The sequence below is a fragment of the Uloborus diversus genome, chromosome 1, assembly GCF_026930045.1.
Source record: "Uloborus diversus isolate 005 chromosome 1, Udiv.v.3.1, whole genome shotgun sequence".
Taxonomy (NCBI): domain Eukaryota; kingdom Metazoa; phylum Arthropoda; class Arachnida; order Araneae; family Uloboridae; genus Uloborus; species Uloborus diversus.
In genome coordinates this window covers 132,998,158-133,016,258 of record NC_072731.1, presented here as the reverse complement: position 1 = coordinate 133,016,258, position 18,101 = coordinate 132,998,158, and the positions used below count along the sequence as shown (strand labels likewise).

The following is an 18,101-nucleotide window of genomic DNA, read 5'->3' as shown; positions in this document are numbered from 1 at the left end:
TTTTCCTTTCATTTAATCCTGGTTATTGAAGATACTTCACCTAACACAATGGTTTTTTTCAAGGCAGACCGGGCAAAGCCGGACAATGCAGCTAGTGGGAAATAAAATATAGACGAGATTTAGCGTCATTGTGGAAAACATTTTTTTTTCCTTTTTTTTTTTTTTTTTTTGCATTTTGCAACCAGAAGAAGAAGAAATAATCAGCTTCCGTATCTCCACGTGAAAGGTTCTTCTGTATATCACTTTTCTGAGGATAATAAATATGCCATTCAAAATTAGTTTTTGTTCATGTTTGTCCAATGTGCATGACGAGTATTTTTTTTTTTTTGTGTTTGTTTTATGCAAGCCAAATTGGCAAAAAAAAAAAAGAAAAAATAAATAAATAAATAAATAAAAAATAAATAAAAAATAAAATAAAATAAATAAATAAATAAATAAATAAAATAAATAAATAAATAAATAAATAAAAATCGTGTTATAAAGACTCGCGATAGGAGTGAAATTCGTTTTTCCACGCCTGAGATAGGCATATTCACAATAAAATTGCATACTGTAATGAGGAAAATAGATTATAAACAACGAGAAAACTAAAGTGTCCACTAAATTCGCTTTATAACTGTTGCCGAGAACAATGAAATATAATAGTAATTATTAAATAATTTTGTTAGTAAAAGTTACCAGACTAATTTCAAGAACTTAAGCAATTTAGATTATGCTTCTAAACTGATGACTTGATTTGAATCAAAGAAATCTTCAAAAACTTGCATTTATTTGAAAACTTTAAAATGACTCAAATCCACAACTATATGCCTGCTGTCTTGAAGTTAATTTTTAAATTTATTAATAAAATTGATTCTGTAATTGCTATCATTTTTCATTGTTTTTGGCAACAATTAAAAAACAACTATGCCACTTCCACCACACAAAAGGTTGCGGATCCGAGTTTCAAAGCCCTCGCATCAAAAATTTCCCTTCAAAAAGCTCTAGAACCATACCTATTACAGTAACAAAACCATAGAGAACAGTAGTTGAGCCAGAAAAGCAACAGAAGTGAGGTCACTTAAAATTAGTTCAATTCCATTAGATTCACTCAACGCACCTACTGTACCAGAGATGGAAAAATCACTGCCCTTAAGCTGAATGTGGCCTTTCTATTCAAATCCTGTGTATGCCCCCCTGCATGTTTAAAAATAATAGAAATAGGAGTGGAATACCAGAATTAACAACTTTTTGTTCATTTAATTTTTTGTGCATCTAAAGTGTGAAAAATCAAATATAAATTTATTTTACAGGTTGATTATAGTTCAAGTCTCGCTTCAAAAATGCTGCATAAGATGAACCACTAAGGCTGACTTCAAATTTGAACTAAATGCACCTAAAGATGGGAGAAACTGTATGACATAAGAAAAATGTCATTCTTGTAGTGCTGCAGCAACATCTTTAAATGATGTCGAAGCAATTAATTTCTCCCCTCTTCTAGATTTCACTTCTTTAGAATTTTTTTTTTTCTGATTCCATACCGTTACCCCCATCAGTTCAAATTTGGTATCATTTTGACCCGTGGTTCTTTTTTTTACAATATTTTGAAAGGGGACTTTAAGTATTATATATGTAATGGTTAATTTTCCTTTTCTCATTCTTCTCTCAGTTCAAAGACTCCAGTCACATTATCGAGAGTGAAGCAAATCTTGCACCGTTACTATAAACCTTGCATTGCGGTACCACCACTGTGCACACGGTTCAAGTACGTGTTCAAACTTTCTTTGTAACCTTTTAAAATCGTAGGAGATTTTTCCAGCGTTGTTCTCATTTTCAAATGTCATCTGTTGCTTTTTCAGTTCAGTTAATTTTGAGCGCCGTTACACAGAAAAATGTATTGTTTAGTTTGTTGAATATAAGACAAAACAAAGTGGTACGTGGCTGAGGGTTATCAACTTGCAAATGACCTATGTATAATATTCGGCCAGTTTTTGAAAGACAACATAACTAAGATAAATAAGATAAATAAATACTTTTGTGCAGAATAGTAAAGTAAGAAATACAAACGTCAGAAAAGCACAAATTAGCAAATAACTGCAGACACGTGTTTCGGCGTTACAGGGAACGCCTTTTTCACTGCAAAAAGTAATGAGCTTATGGATGGAAAGACATCGGACAAAAGCCAAGAGCAGATAAGCATACAGCTCAAAAGATTGGTTTACACTTTTCTCATTGGTGTTTGGCTAATCCGCTATTTTGGTCTTTTAAGCTGTATGCTTATCTGCTCTTGGTTTTTGTCGGATGTTTTTCATCCATAGGCTCATTACTTTTGGCACTGAAAAAGGCGTTCCCTCTAATACCGAAACACGTGTCTGCAGTTATCAGCAAATTTGTGCTTTTCTGACGTTGTTATTTGTTACTTTACAACGTAACTATTTGAAATTATCCGCGTTATTTGGTTATTTTACTCTTTTATCGTTTAATTATCTAGTCTTCGTCATTAAGGTTTTTATGAACGCCCAACTGGATTGATTGAAATGAACATGAAACAAGATTTAAATTAACGCCCACATTTTTTTTTTACTGAAGCACGTAAAAGTATTTCCTGCATAATCTTTTTATCAGTAAAAAGTTTATTTTTGCTCAATTTTTACGAATTTTTTACTTATTGATACCAAAAATGAAATCAACAGATAAATAAGATGAAGTCAAATACTAACTTGAATTTGCTTCTGACAAATTCAAGTTTTTGCAGTCGAGGAGTGCAGTCAAATATCACACTGTGTTTCTTAAAGTCAAAATGTTGCCTAAATTTCTGTTTACCTTTCCAAATTTTTTATCCTTCTAAAAATCCAACAAATATAACAGTAATGAATCATAATATTTTAAAATTTGCACCGTAATACGTAAAGCAATCATCAAATATAAATAATAAATAAATAAATGATCAAGAAGGTGCCGTATCTAAATTGTAATATTAAAAAAAGTAAAAAAAAACAATGTATTTTGATGGAGAAAGAATGAAAACGTTAAACATATTCGAAATGGATTCATTAAAATACCTTTGGTATGAGAAATTCTTAAGATTGATACGATACAAGAAATAGTTATTACCATACCTAAGGGACTACATTTATATGATAAAGTAATAACGTATGAAGAATATCTAATCCGAAAAAATAGATAAATACGACTCATTACTAGTAAACGAATCTAAGCGTTAAAAGTTGAATATTAAAATAATAACAAACGGATATCTAATTCGAAAAAAAAGACCACTCACTACTCACTATAAAACAAATTAATTTGATTCTGCATAAACTTTTGCAATAAAAGCAGACGACAAAATATGAAATCTGAGTTCCCAGAGAATGAATTTAAAACGATCTTCAAGTCGTGTGGCAGTAATTATGACTGAATCAGTGTTGATGCAAAAAATCAATAATTTGTTTCATCTACAGAATGATATATGCCACTGAATATTACACCGAATATGAAATAAAAAATGAAACGACTGCTGTTTGCTGTGATGGTTTCCAAGAGCAAAATGAAAGGTGTGAGCGTAAGTATCAGAAAAATTTTAGATTTCATATACACATACGAAATAAATACTTTATTCTATTCCAAAAAAAAAGTAACCTTAAAATTTCTTGGAGGAAAACTTTTACTATTGCTACCTTTTCTCTTGTTTGTTTCGAAATATGCATATCAAAAGCAGTAACTTTCCTAGTACGGGTGTCCACTGGGAAAGGTAATTTGTGTGATTTGTGGTGTCAAACATGCCAAAAAAAAAAAAAAAAAAAAAACTATTTGATAAATGATGCAAAATTTGTAAAAGTTTCAGAAACCATTCATTTTTATTTTGGTGGTGAAGCGAAAGTTTAAATTAAAAGTCAAGTATAAACTACAAATGCATTTTATCTAAAAGTTTGTTTAGACGCATATGTAACCGCCCTCTCCAACAATATTGTGCTTTATTTTCGCCGACATTTGATAGATGAAATATTATTCAGATACATTGGGGAAAATTTTCATAATTCAAGAATATATTTGGACTAAAGGGTAAAATGGCGAATCGGGTAAAATGACAAATTTACCATCTCTGTAAATTTTTCATTCATATCAACAACTGTCAAAGCAGATTTTGATTTTGAGATGTTGTGCAACGAAGTTCACTACTAGTGATGTCGGAATGAATTGCTTTGCGAGCCGTAACCAGCAAGATGGATTTTTTTGGTTTGTGATGATAACTTTTTGACTTCACAACGTAAGGAATCATCCGACGACGGTAAATTATTTTTTTTCCTTCCATTAATTGTTTCTAAAATACAAATTGTAATGCAAAAACCATGTGTGGTATAGGATGTTGACGATTGACTACGTTACCGAAAAATAAACTCAAAACATTAACTGCAGAATGGGGTAAGATGAAGAATTGCTGGTATGGGCGATAAAGATGACGAATGGATTGCTCGTTTATCATCTTATCCGACCCTCAAATGCTCTCACGTACAGTGTTGGCCAAATTATTAGACTAAGGCTGTTTTAAAAGCAAATTCTTTATTTATTACATAACTATAGACGCATTAACGAACAGTGAAATAATTATCTAATATTTAGTATGCATTCCCTGTGCTTGATGAGCATTTTAAGCCTGTTTGGCATACTTTTTACAAGGTTTACACCATTTCTTACCTTTCTAAAAAAGGAAGTAAAACATTGTTTATACTCACTATTATATATACTCACATACACATACTCACTAATTACCTAAAACAAACTTTAAATATAACAGAACACACTAATAAAAAAAACTAGTGAACTGTTTAAGCTGATTGAGGTTATGTTCCTGGTAGGTAGATAAACAAAGAACATAAACAAAGCAGACAGTGCTGCCACCTGCAAACATTAAATTATGCTAAAATAACGTTATAATCAGTGTACAGTATGTACTGTACTTTTACAGTAAAATAAATAGTATTTCAGTACAAATAGTGTACAAAAAACAAAAAAACTCTTTAGTCTAATAATTTGGCCAGCACTGTAGCTATAAGCTTCTCTTATACTCCCTCAAAAGTTCGCAACCTGATCAGCTCTTTCTCAAATTCAGATGACCTACAAGAAAACAACCAAAGTACAAAGGACCTACCTCATTGCCACTATTCTCGAGACCCAATTATGTCAGAAACACTACCTCAAAATCCTGCTAATTTCCCAACTGTACTTCAAAGCCAACCAAATTTCTTGACACTTTTTCCGTAGCCCTTCATTTATTTTCTCAGCATTTTCTCCTTTTCAGATGAGTACCCCCCCCCCCCCCAAAAAAAAAAAAAAAAAAAAAAAACAGGAAGCAAAGGATAAAGCTTCATTCGTTCCAGATTTAAGACTTTCATTATGAGCAGCCAATTATTTTATTTTTTTCCGATATTGACTTCTTCATTTCCGTTGGTGGGTACAAAAATGTACAAAAAGTAATTTTTCGAGCAAAACCAAAAGTGAATTAATTCTGTGTTCGTCCAAAAGAGCCAAAAAATAAATTTAGGAAAGGCCTTTAAAAGGTAATTATGATTTTCTTAGACGGATAGCAACATCATAAAACAGTGAAGCCCAACCTTTTCCCCCCACGATAGCCGCAACTCGTATTAAAATGATTCTCGCGGGCCAGAACGCATATGAAATTTCAAAATATGTAACATTTTCTAAATAAATAGATGAAAATGTGGAAAAGGAAAGAAAATTAAAATCTAGTAATTGTTGTTGTCAGTTACTATGTTTTTTTTTTTTTAATTAAAATGCATCTGTCTTTCAGAAAGCAATTTCTGAATAGTTTGCTCCAAATTTGAAACATTGTCAGCAATCGTGTTTTTCAATTTGCAACATTAAGCAAAACAACGGGCCACACTGATCAGCTTCGTGGACTGGATGTGTCCCGTGGGCCGTAGGTTGGACACCACAGTCATAACACATTTAGGGGGTCTGTTACACTCATGGAGTCTATCATCGGGTATTCATCATTAAGAATTATGCCATCGGAACCCTCCAGCCGAGCTCTTTCCAACTGAGCACTATTTGCTTAAAAGATAGGTGGATAACATGCTCCAAGCATGTTTAGGGTTCAAAATGGTCGAATATACTTGTTCAATCAATTTAATAATATTTTCAAGGTAGGGTAGTCCGGAGCACGTTTATGAGGATTTTTTGCAATGAATTTTCTAATTTTTATGTTTTAACTTAGGAAATTTTGGACATTGCGGTTTTATGAAGCAGTTAATGGAGTCAAAATTGGTATATTTAGTTGCTGCTCACAGTTTGTGTTTTTAACCGTTAAAAAAAATTATTTTTGATCCCAAGTCGGTTGAGTAAACGTGCCCCGGACACCGGGCACTTTTACGCATATTTGTTTTGACACTTAAAGTGGTTCTGTTAGTGGTTTGAACATAATGTATTACCATCGTTAAAGTAAAGCAAATTTGTTACAGACTGAATAGTGTATAAAGTTATAGCTGAAGTGGCATGAAAACAATACTATATGATTGTAAGCTACAAGATACGAATTTGTAACTTAATTAAAAATTAAACGGTAATTTTCAAAACTAAAGATGGAAAATATTAAAAAGGTTTGAGACAGTTTGGAGCGAAAAAAACGTCTGGTTCACACTTAATAGTACAGTAAAAATAGGGGTCGGACCCAAACATCCAAAAAAAAAAAAAAAAAAAAAGTTAAACCTGGTGCAAATTGTTTATTACCCACGATGTCTGAGTTACATTTTATTGTTTCACTTTGTGTGGAATAAGCTGTACAAAAATTATTCTTTCTTTCAGCTGTTTGTGACGATGGCTGTGGCGTTGGTGTGTGTTCCGCACCTAAAACGTGCACCTGTCATGCCGGGTGGACGGGCCCTAAATGCTCGACACGTAAGTAAAAATAAATTCTGAAAAATGGTTTAGAAATAACGAAATTTTTTATTGCTATCTTTTTTTGTCAAAAAAAAAAAAAAAAAAAATGTGGTGTGAAAATATTGACCTATATCTGAAAACATGACTTCAGTAAAATCCCTAAAACTCGATAACCCGACGTAATCCAGAAAACTCAGTCACATTTGTGCAGATCGAAAAAACTCGTGTGGCATTTTCACGAACTCGGCCAGTTTATGGTTCATATTAGATTGAGTTTTCTTGACTCTACTGTGTCTTTTTCGTTCGATTATTTGAATGACGAATTCCACATCTCTTGATTGATTTGAACAAGGTAGGCTGCTAACTTCCATCGGCCAGTGCACGCAAAATCTGTCCTGTTTGCAAAATCCTCCGTGTATCAAAAACAATAAACACCGATTGGGGCACTGGAGCAAAGGTTTTTCGGCCCCCCACCTTTGGTTAAGAAACTTGATTGTTGGTAGTTGATGCTGTCATCCACCATGTTTTGTCTTAGATGTCCATTCTCCTTGTGAGGCAATAGCAACCTTCTTTCTCACAATTATGGGACATAGCCCAGTTAATTTAGGATTATTTGCACCACAAATTTATAAGTAAGAAATATTTTCAGAATTAGTTCCTCATAGCATGTAGAGTAAATCCAAAAAAGTCCCAAAGATCCCATGTGAGCTTCCATCCAAAATGGCGGATCAAGTATGGCCACCTAGTTTTTATTTTCCTTATAACTTCGTTAAAATCGAAGATTTGTCAGTTCTAAATAAAACTTTTTGCTCCGCATCCATTAAAAACCACTGCTTCACATAAAGAGAATTTTTTTTTTCTGAAGACTCCTGAAGTATTTGAAGCATATGTCTTTTTATTACCCGACTGCGCGTGCGCGACGCAAAGGAGGGTAATGTATTTTTAAGTCTATGTATGTCTGTTCTTATGTGGCGTTCTACTGGCTAAACGCCTTGGACAGTTTTGGTAATTCTTACATCAATCGATTTGTCTTAACCTTGGGAGTGTCACTAAACACATGACAGTAATTAAAATTCACCATATCCATAACCAGTTGCCATATTGTCAGTTCGGGATAGCGTCACACGCTACCTGCTTGCGACACAGCGTGCGACAAATGCAGGTAGCTTTCACTGCCTGAATTTTTTGTTTACTAAGTGTACTAATTGGGACCTAAGTGGCCGAATGATCGAAACGATTGCTTCTCACACTTGAGGCAGTGGGTTCGACTCCCACCCTCGCCCCGGATGTGCTTTCCCCGCCTTCTGATGTACATTCTTTCATGTGTTGTTTGCATGTATTCTGTAAGGTAATAAAAAATACATCATGCATAAGGAAGTACCATTTTAAAAACCAGTTGCCATTTTGTCAGTTTGGGATCGGCGCACGCTGGGTGTGCACGCTGTGTCGCACGCTACCTGCGTGCGACAAATGCAGGTAGTTTTCACGGACTGAATTTTTTGTTTACTAAGTCTACTAATTGGGGGTGGTCTAAACGATTGCTTCTCCCACTTGAGGCGGTGGGTCAAGAAACCCTCGCTCCGGATGTACTTTCCCCCCTTTCTGTTGTAAATTCTTTCATGTGTTCTTTATATAAATTCTGTACTGTAATAAAAAATAAATGATGCGTAACGAAGGCAAGACACTCAGATTGTAGTCCTCATCAAAATAAACCCGTGCAATAAGCACCAAAATAAAGAAAGTGTACTAATTCGATTTTCATCTCTAACATGTTGCATTTGTTTTTGCCTTGATTCAAGGGACTGAGTTTCGCGACGTATACTTTCTTGACAGGCTTTTTTAGTTTTGTGAGAAAGATTTGATTTACGGGGCCTCAGTGGCCGAGCCGTCTGAGTGACTGCTTGACATTGGCACACTTGAGGCGGTGGATTTGACTCCCACCCTCGCAACGGTTGTACTTTCCCTTCTTTGTGATGTAAATTCTTTCATGTGTTGTTTATATGTGTAATAAAAATATATATCATGCGTAAGGGAGGCAAGGCACACAGATCGTAGTCCTCATCAAAATATAGGGTCTGGTGGGGGAAAGTGGTCAATGGGGTAAAGTGATCATAATTCAAATAAATGGCTATACCTTAAAAATAAATGTTCGAATGAATGTGAAAATTTTATTTTAGAGTAGTGCAGTTAGAAACTACATTTTGAATACAAAATTTTACAACTGGCAAAATTTTATTTGGTAAAAAAAAATATTTTGAGTGATTATGAATTTTTTAAAAATATAAACACCTTTTTTTAACTTCCTTGGGAAATTTTGTTTGCTATAATTATAAACAGATTGACTGCACAGGAAGCTTCCTACATGTCTCAAGAACTCATACTCATTAGCAGTTAGCTGAATCTCTTTTGAATAATTTTTTAGAACAATTTTAGTAAGATGGGGTAAAGTGGTCATAATATTAGGCTTAACGAATATTGTTCTTTTAAAATCACTTAATCTTTAAGTATAAGGCAGGTATCAATTAAATATTAATTTCACTTAATATGTATTGTTTTTACAGCTAAACAAGGTTAAATATATGAGTATATGCGCATGCATACGCATATACTCGTGTAGGCACGTATATATACGTATTCACATAAATGCACCAATAAACACGTATTTGGGTATCTCGTAGTATTTTTTATCTATACAGATATACATTCGACTATACACGTATATATCCGCTTATACTCTTACATATACGAACACTTATATACTCAGGTAGACACGACGTATATACACGTACATACTCGAGCTGACACTTACATACTAGCATATGATATACATGCATGCAGGGTGAGTTTAAACTCTTGGGCAAATTTTTAAAAGGTGTTAGAGAGGAGCATAAGAAGCAAGAATCATAAGAAACATATGGCCACAAACTCAACGCTGACGCGCTACATGCACGCAAAGCCAGAAAATAATGAATGCAAAACAGGTCACAAATTTATTACAAAAAAGACAATTTTACACAACGACTTAAGAAAGTTTTAAAGTCATTGATGAAACTTGCGGCCGGCATATGTAATACATGCGTCGTAATCACTCTGTTGCAATTACGAGACTCTTGAAAAACTTTCATCAGTCGCTGCGCCTTTGTTGCGTTGCGTGTATTAGAGCTACTACAGGCCTTACTTTTTAACAACTGTCTAAATATTTCTTAAGAACTAAAATGTCGGGTAAAATCATCTTTGTGTAACAAATTTGTGACCTGTTTTCATTCCATCGATTTCTGGCTTTGTGTGCATGTAGCGCGTCAACGACCATAAGTTCCTTACGATTCTTTGCTTCTTATCCTCCCCTTTCACACCACTTAGATTTTGCCCAAGATCTTGGATTCACTATGTAAGCATACATGTATATTAGCGGATATACTCGTAGATATACGTGGATACATGTACTGATGTTTACACGTAAATGTACGTATATACGTCTAACAAGTATATAATCGTGTTTACACGTAAGCATACGTATATACTCTTGCTTCCACATATATATATATGTACGTGAGTAGGCACGTACCAAACACGCACTGGATATATCCACGAATTAACTCGTGTATACCCGTATATGTATGTAAGTACACTACTGGCCGTTAAAATTGCTACACCAAGAAGGAATAATCTGAATGAAACAAAATTTTGCACACGTGATGGCAACATTGACACTAGAAAACGATTACAAAATGAAAGCAAAATGATCATTTATTACTGGAAAAATCTCACATGAATGGAGGTTTAAGTACCCTGTTGCGCCACCTCTAGTTGGAATTTAAGAACCGATACGGTCGAGCATTGAGGTACAGCAGTTTCGTACGATGTCTTACGTCTTCTCGTACCACAGTTGCTGTAAACGCGCCACTAATTTGATCAAATTTACAGGCTGTCCAATTTACCGTCTCAAGTGATCCCAGATATGCTCAATTTGTGACAAGTCATAAATCGCAGACCAGAGCATCACGCAGACCAGAGAAAGTGATAATGCGGAAGAGGAAATCCCTTTTCACCCTTGCTGTGTTTGACCGAGCATTGTCATGTTTAAAAATGGTTCCTGGGAGCCCCGTCGTGAGTGCTAACACGTATGAGTTTGATCGAATGAGTGGCACGTTTACAGCAACTGTGGTACGAGATGACGCAGGATATCATAGGAGACTGTTATGTCTCAATGCCCGATTGTTTCGCTTCAAGTACATCGTACATTCACGCTAGAGGTGTCTTAACAGGGTACTTAAACCTCCATTTATTCGAGATTTTTCCAACCATAAATGATCAATTTGCTTTAATTTTGTAATCACTTTCTAATGTCAATTTTATTATCACGTATGCAAAATTTAGCTTCATTCTGGCAATTTCTTCTTGGTGTAGCAATTTTAATGGCCAGTAGTGTATCTATGTACACTTATATATGCGTATATACTTCGACTATACACGTATATACTCAGAAACTCAGGTATGCACATATATACTCGAGATACATGTGCAAACATGCAAATGATGTTCGTTTTGCGCGTATATACTCGCATATACACGTGACTCGTATATACTCGTGTAGACACGTATACACTCCTGTAGGCAAAAACGTATACATGCTTATACGCTCGTGTATACACGAATATACTTGAGTAGGCACATGCATGCATGTACCTGATGTATACATGTATTTATTCATATATGAACATGTTTACTCTTGTTTAAACGACACGTATATGCTCGTGCATACTCGCATATACTCGTACATATACTTGTAACTATAAAAATGACCAAAATATACAAATAAAAGGGTTATTTGTAACAGTTTTGTAGCTGTTTTTAACTATGACCACTTTACCCCATGCTATGACCACTTTCCCCCACCCCATGGGGTAAAGTGGTCATAAATACAAAGGGAAATGAAAATGTTATAAAACTACTTAAAACAATATTTTTTTCCCTGAAATTCAATGTACGTGTTCTTTAATAATGCAATGTAAAATAATAACAAAAAAAGTTGAAGTATTTAAAGAATTTATTGTATTTATTATCCACCTAAGTTGAAAACCTACGATTTTATGACCACTTTACCCCACCAGACCCTACCTGTGCAATTCAGCACCAAAAGAAAGAAAAGATTTGACTGACGACGTTTCCGATTTCGCGTCATCATGAGTTATACAGGCTGTTTATATAGCTGTGCTGTGGTTGACTTAAGTTCGTGCATTTTTGCCGAAGATGAAGCTCATGTAGCTTTAAGCCGAGTTAGGTCCCTAGAGGGACTAATTATCAGTAGTTTAGACCACCGCAAGTTACTTAATAAACCTCACGATACAAACAACCTCTCTCAATGAAATGACAAGATTGCGAAATATACCGTCTCATGATCATAATAACTAAGTCAATGAAAATTAACTAAAAAGTGTAAAATAAAAAAATCTATATATATAAAAATGGATGTATGTTTGTGGGTATGTGTGTATGTTCCTTATACAAATCCACAGTTTTCGTTGGATTTCTTCCAAATTTGGCACAAAGGTAAATTGTTGCTCAGGAATTCATATAGGCGGGTTTTTGGAATTTTAAAACGACCCAAAGAGGTCTAATTTCATATTTTGAGTCATAAAATTACTTTTTTTTGCACGAACGAATTTTTGTATAGTTATAAATTTAGGCTAAATGAAAAGCCAGTAAAAAACTGCCCTGGATGAAGTTTTTTCAAAGATTAAGTTTAATCGTTAAATTTGTGAACCTTGGTTCAAAGCAAATGAAAACGGTTATCAACATTTAACCACCAGGAGCTATTTTAAATGCAATCAACACAAAATGCTTCCTTTACGATTGCCGTCAATGCTATTTAGCGAATGCGTTAAAACATATTTGACGAGAAAGCAGTAGATATAAGCAATGATGCTGTACATCGTTTCTTAAACTGCGACCTACGAAGCCCCAGGGATCCATTGGTGCTACTTGATTTGAATGCTACCGTTAAATTATAATTTTTAAACATTGTTTATCTATAAAATCCACAACAGTAAGGGTTGCGTGTAATTTTTGAATAGTGTTTTTCCCGTTAATAACAGAGAAAATACGAACATGAGTAAGGTAGTAATATTGCATTCAATATTGACGTAGAATCTTCGAATGTTTCAGCATTAAACTACTTTTATTAAAACCACATCTATTTCCTCCTTGCAACATAAATTTAATTTAATGTTCTATGATCCTTATGAAACCAATTTGCAATATATAAATTTTCTTTGTACTATTCCTTGATTTACGTCGAATCTTTTAAGTAATTCGGTTCAACTATAACCGATAACTTAATTCGGTTTAATAGAAGTCGCTCCAGGCGGTCAAAGAACAGGGGTGCTAATAAAGCTAATAAATTGCAAAATAATCATAGTAATGCACAATAGCGCATTCGGAATTTATCTTTCAAAGGGTAGGGATGTGGTCAAAGCTTTCCTTACATGTATCTATATATATAAAAATGGATGTATGTTTGTGGGTGTGTGTATGTGTGTATGTTCCTTATACAAATCCACAGTTTTAGTCGTATTTCTTCCAAATTCGGCACAGAGGTAAATTATTGCTTAGGACTTCATATAGGCTGGTTTTTGGAATTTAAAAAAGATCCAAAGAGGTTAAAGTTTATATTTTTAATCATAAAAAGGTTATTTTCGACGTATCGAATTTTCATATTTTTATGAGTTTGGTCTGAATGAAAAGCCTGTAAAAAATGCCCTAAATGAAGTCTCTTCAAAGATTAACCGTAATCGTTAAGTTCGTGAACCTTGGTTCAATGCAAGTGAAAATGTTCAGCAACATATAACCACCAGGAGATATTTTAAATGCAAACAACACAAAAAGTATACTTAACAGTGGCTTTAAAGTCGATCAGCGACAAGCGTAAAGCATGTTTGGCAAGAAAGCCGAACGGAAAAGAAATGCTGCTATTAATTGTTTTTTGAATAGCATCCTACAAAGCAGGAATGCATTGCGGTCTCCGTCGGTTCTACTTGCTTTGGTATTTCCATAGCAGTAATTACGTTCATTTAGATAGAATTCGTTCATTGATTATCCAAAAGATGTGTTGCATTGAAAAGCACCCGGGCAACGCCGGGTAATAAGCTAGTATTAAATAAAAACAAAAAACCCGACTGCGTAAAAACCAAAAAAACTAAAAAGAAAAATGTATAAGCCCAGTAATTTAGTTTGTTATTAAGTACTACTGAATAACTACACCATTGAAATAATTTTATAACCGTACACAGATAAGACAAATCATAAATTCAGAAGCAGAATAGAAGGATCAACATTCGGGTGCCCATTCAAATTTTACGGGATTCCTTGAATCAGAAAGGAGTGGGCCTTGACTGTTGATCCTTCTATTCTGCTTTTGAATTTATGATTTGTCTTATCTGTGTACGGTTATAAAATTATTTCAACGGTGTAGTTATTCAGTAGTACTTAATAACAAACTAAATTACTGGGCTTATACATTTTTCTTTTTAGTTTTTTTGGTTTTTACGCAGTCGGGTTTTTTGTTTTTATTTAATAATTTTTTTTATATGTTTGACTCGTAGCATGCCAATGCGTGCATAACTAAATCCTTCATCTTTAATGGACAAAGAGATTGGTGGTAGGTGGTTTAACAAAACGCTCTACTGATTCAATGATAGCTGCTATGCTTGAGTTTTTATCCTTTCTTGGAGAAACCCAACTAAAACGCGAGGGTAGTTGAGGGGCTAATTCAAATTTGAGATGTCTCATAAATTATCGTTAGATTTGAAAACAGCAGTATCCTGCTCAAAAACTGGAAGACTGAAAAGAACGCACATTTTTTAATAATAACCCCTTTTTTCTTCTGAAGTTTAACTTCTCCAAAAGAACTTCCTTAAGTTGGAGGCAATGATCTTTCACCGACATTTTTTCCCATTGTCACATAATTATACGGAAACATAATTGAAAAAGAAAAAAAAAATCTTGAGTAACTATTTGCTACCTAAAATGCACAAACAATACCGTTTTGAGATAACAATGATCTTTTTATTAAAAAAAAAAAAAAAAGAATGTTTTTTGGCGTATTTCTATCGTTACTGTGAGTGTTTTTTATATATTTTTAATTCACTTAATATTACAAATTGAATTTGGAACCACTTTACGATTTATGGTAGTTTCAAAGAGCTAAACAGATTAGCATTGAATTTTCACGCCGAAAATTTTGCATTTCTGACAAAAAACACAATTTGCAGATCATATATGTTTATAGCTTTTTATAGGAAAATGTCAATAAAACATAAGCACCAATTCAAACATACAGAGCATTATTTAAAACTGAAAAATAACAACTATTGACTAATATATGAGAAAAATATTTAAAAAAAATGCCCCAAAATTTTTAAAAAAATATTAATTTTAGTAGCTTATGTGTTCTGCTGCATGTTACATAGAACAGTTGAAATTTCAGCTTTTAGTGTCAAAACAAATGTTAGAAATTTTGTATTGGTTATTTTAAGCTATGTATCGGAAAAAATATTACTTCTAGAGCCTAGAGTTTTTTTCAGAACTGAAAATTTTTTATTTTTGACCGAGTTATAAGGAAAACAAAAAGCACTGCAAGGCCATCTTTGGGGACTTTTCAGGATTTTTTCTACACATGTTCAGGAACTTATCCTGAAAAATTCAGCTAATTATAAATTTGTGGTGCATCGAACCTATTTTTGGCCTAAATTTACTGGGCTAATACGACAACTACAACACAAAAGCGTAAGGAAACTCTTTATTAAAAATTGAATCGAATATCATATTTAGTTTCTTCATCGTGTGAAGTGGTTTTCTCCTTAATACATCATTCAATTCATCTCTAGAAGTCAAATGAATATTTCGCTATAACTTTACTTATGCCTTTAAAATAAATTTTATAATTGGGAAATATTTCGTGATACTGTTCTTAGAAACTATCTCAACCAGTTGATATGAAAACATTTTTTTGTTTTTTACTAAGCCTACCTATTTATTTGCTGCATTTCAGAAGAATGAATAAGCGATTAAACTAAATAATCGGATCAAATATGGAAGTTGGTTAAAATGAACAATCAGAACTGACATTTTCCCCCAAAGATGCTCACATAATTATTTAATTTGGTTTTGTTGTTAATTGTTTTTTTTAATTTCTTTCATTTGAAAGCTGTCTGCCTGAAAAACTGTGTCTTCGGGGAATGCGTGGCGCCAGACATCTGCAAATGCAATCCAGGATGGAGTGGAAACCAATGCAATGACGGTAAGTTCACTCTAATTTCAAGTACAAATATGACTGCTAATAATCATTAAGGTTCAAAAATTGAAGGTTCCAGACTGTCAAAAGTTTTTCAAAAATCGAAGTATTTTTTAACTGCCATTATCTGCAGTTTACAGCAAGTAGCACTTCTAAACCGTACTTTAAAGAGCTGATGTGTGCATCACATGACTTCCTTTTACACCAATTAAAAGTTATTTCTCCATTTTTGGCAATTTTAATGTGATTCAATAGTTAACACTCTAAATATCACCAACAATGGTCGAATTGAAACTAGATTTAAAAAAAAAAAAATCGTCAAATTTGTCGCCAAAACTTGGCGACCAAAAGCTTGGCGATATATTGCCAAGTGTTTGTATAAATTATAACACCACTTGAGTTTGCATTGAAATTAACATTGATTTCCCCCAAAAAAGGTGTAAAAGACCAGCTTTGGAACATCCATATACAACCAAAAAGGGAGGTGCACAACTAGACCCCACTAGAAGTCTACGTACCAAATTTCAACTTTCTAGGACATACCGTTCTTGAGTTATGCGACATAAATACGCACTTCTGCACGTACATACATACGTACATACGGACGTCACTAGAAAAATCGTTGTAATTAACTCGGGGAATGTCAGAATGGATATTTCGGGTTTCTATACGTTCTAAGGCTCTTATCCGCGTGTGGTCGGGTTGAAAAAAAAAAAAAAAAATCTCGAATACAATACTTTCTTTTTTGTAAAAGGAAGTAAAAAAACCGATAGTTTCAAAGGGCAAGTTTCAGCTAGTAGGAGGAGGAACATTTGAAACATTGGGCTCATCGGTTCCCAACCGGTGGCTCGCGAACCCCAGACGTTTTAAGGGGGTTCGCGAAAATAATATTGTAATAATGGAATTTCATCATGCAAGGTTGAGATGAAGTTCAAGCGTTTTTTTACTATCATTCATAAATTTCAAAAAGTTAAAACTTTAGAGGTTCTAATTTTACTCTTAGGAGAAAGATCATTTATTTAGTCTGAGACAGTTATAACAAAAGTATTTTCAGAGATCATTCTGTGATTTACTTCTGTCTTTAGTTTTACAGATAAAGTAAACAGTTGTGTTAGAAAAAAGTATTTGAAATGTTATTACTCTTTTGGACAACGCTTGTATGTGAAAAAGAATTTTAGAGAAATACAGAGATAGATACAGAAGCAAATTAAATGTTGAACCTAGTGAAAGCGTAAAACTTGGATACAGGCCCAGCTCTAAACGTTTTGCCGCCCCAGGCCATTCTTAAAAGTGCCACCCCCTAGTCTTGATAATATTACTTTCACGTATTGCTGCAATTTGAGCTCCAAAGGAATTTTTTTTTTCATTTTGTTTCTTTTTTTACTACGTTACATTTTGCCTTCATGAAATTTACCGTCATAAAATCTGCCGCCCTAGGCGGAGGCAGAGATCGCCTACCCCAGGCGCTGGACCTGCTTGGATATTTGAGTTAAACTTTAAGCTTCTTTATTCCACGCCAGAACTGCTTTATTTTGAATCTTTTAAAAGTTGACTGAAGTTTAACAAAGAATACCCGTTGAGTTTAATTTTTTTTGAGCAATCACGATTGTTAATTGTTTTCATTTTACCGTCCTTGATGTTGTGGTCACTTTTTCGGCTTGAACCAGGGGCCTCTGCAGCACCAACGCCCATCGACCTCTGGTTCTCACCACTGTCACCCCTGAATCCGGTGGCGTGCATGTCCTACACACACACGCCGGAGCCTTTTCACACATCACACTGACACACATACGCGCTGACACACACACACCAGCCTTTACACACACAGACACTCACGCCAACGTGCATACACGCAGGTCTACGCACACACACAAGCGTAGCCAACACATGCACGCACGCATACCTACACATCCACGCGCGTCTGCACACACAT

General features: G+C 34.2%; 1 protein-coding gene across 1 annotated transcript in view; it reads left to right on the top strand.

Moving 5' to 3' along the window:
- Nucleotides 1-3,441: 3,441 nt before the first annotated feature.
- LOC129235130 (multiple epidermal growth factor-like domains protein 11) overlaps nt 3,442-18,101 on the top strand; it is a 44,281-nt gene continuing 29,621 nt past the window's right edge. Inside the window, exons 1-2 of the mRNA XM_054868823.1 lie at nt 3,442-3,541; nt 16,082-16,174. Of these exons, the coding sequence (XP_054724798.1) occupies nt 3,442-3,541; nt 16,082-16,174 (193 nt within the window). The remainder of the gene's footprint in view (nt 3,542-16,081; nt 16,175-18,101) is intronic.